At 39.9% G+C, this 939-nt stretch overlaps 1 protein-coding gene across 9 annotated transcripts in view; it reads left to right on the forward strand.

The window, feature by feature from the left end:
- The window catches only part of LOC106883685 (chitin synthase chs-2), a 132,240-nt gene that overhangs the window by 126,433 nt on the left and 4,868 nt on the right, over positions 1-939 (forward strand). For all 9 annotated transcript variants that reach the window (XM_052970375.1, XM_014934829.2, XM_052970376.1 and 6 more), the window contains one exon: positions 181-392. In XM_052970375.1, the coding sequence (XP_052826335.1) occupies positions 181-392 (212 nt within the window). The remainder of the gene's footprint in view (positions 1-180; positions 393-939) is intronic.

A 939-nucleotide genomic window follows, 5' to 3' on the forward strand; every position in this document is an offset into this window, starting at 1 on the left:
TTTCGAGATTGTGTCTGTAGTAGGGTGTCCATGCCTCAGCCCCTTACAAAAGCATGCTGAAAATTCAAAATTTGTATACACTTACTTTAGTTTTCAGATTGACACAATCTTCGATAGGAAAGTTTTCAAAAGCAACAATAATGGCAACAAAAATTAAATATTGTTTCTTGTCTTTTACAGACATAGAATCGGACAGCCTGGAGTTTCAAGAACATTATTTGTTAATCTTACTCACGTCCAGTGTTTTCTATGCTGCCATTTTACATCCACACGAGACTTGGATTATATTTCTCGGTCTTTTCTACATGTTCATGTTCCCAGCCATGCACATTCTGCTTCCGGTTTACTCCATCAGTAACATTGTAGATCAAAGCTGGGGGACGAGGGATGGCGTGAGTATATTTATTTCAAATCGTTTTAAACGTCGTCGTAATGTTTTGAGAGTTTCATTTATAACATGTTTCAGTTATTGAGCTACGACCATGCTGGATCACTACCATAAAAGGGGTTAACTTGAACTGATCGACCATATTACTTATTAAGTTTGGTATTTATTCTAACTCTTTTGCCGAACTGCTAAGTGACAGGGACGCAAAGAAACTAATACCAGCTGACAAGCGGTGGTAGGTACAAGTAAATACACACACGTACATGTATATACGCGTGGCTTAGTGGTTAGGGTATTCGGATCCTGGCATCACGTTGTATCCTTAAGCAAGGCATTTTATTTCACATTGCTCCAGCTTACTCGGTTGGCAGAAATGAGTTTCAGTTTCTTTAACATTGTGTCACGCTGGACCTCGCTGAGAACAACGCTGAAGTTACGCGCGTCTGTTGAGTGCTTGGTTATTTCCACCTTAATTTCACCAGTAGGATGTTCGGTTGATCAGAATAACCGAAATGCTCATCGTCGTAACCGACGGATTGCCCATACTTGTA

Source organism: Octopus bimaculoides, chromosome 9 (assembly GCF_001194135.2).
Source record: "Octopus bimaculoides isolate UCB-OBI-ISO-001 chromosome 9, ASM119413v2, whole genome shotgun sequence".
Lineage (NCBI taxonomy): Eukaryota > Metazoa > Mollusca > Cephalopoda > Octopoda > Octopodidae > Octopus > Octopus bimaculoides.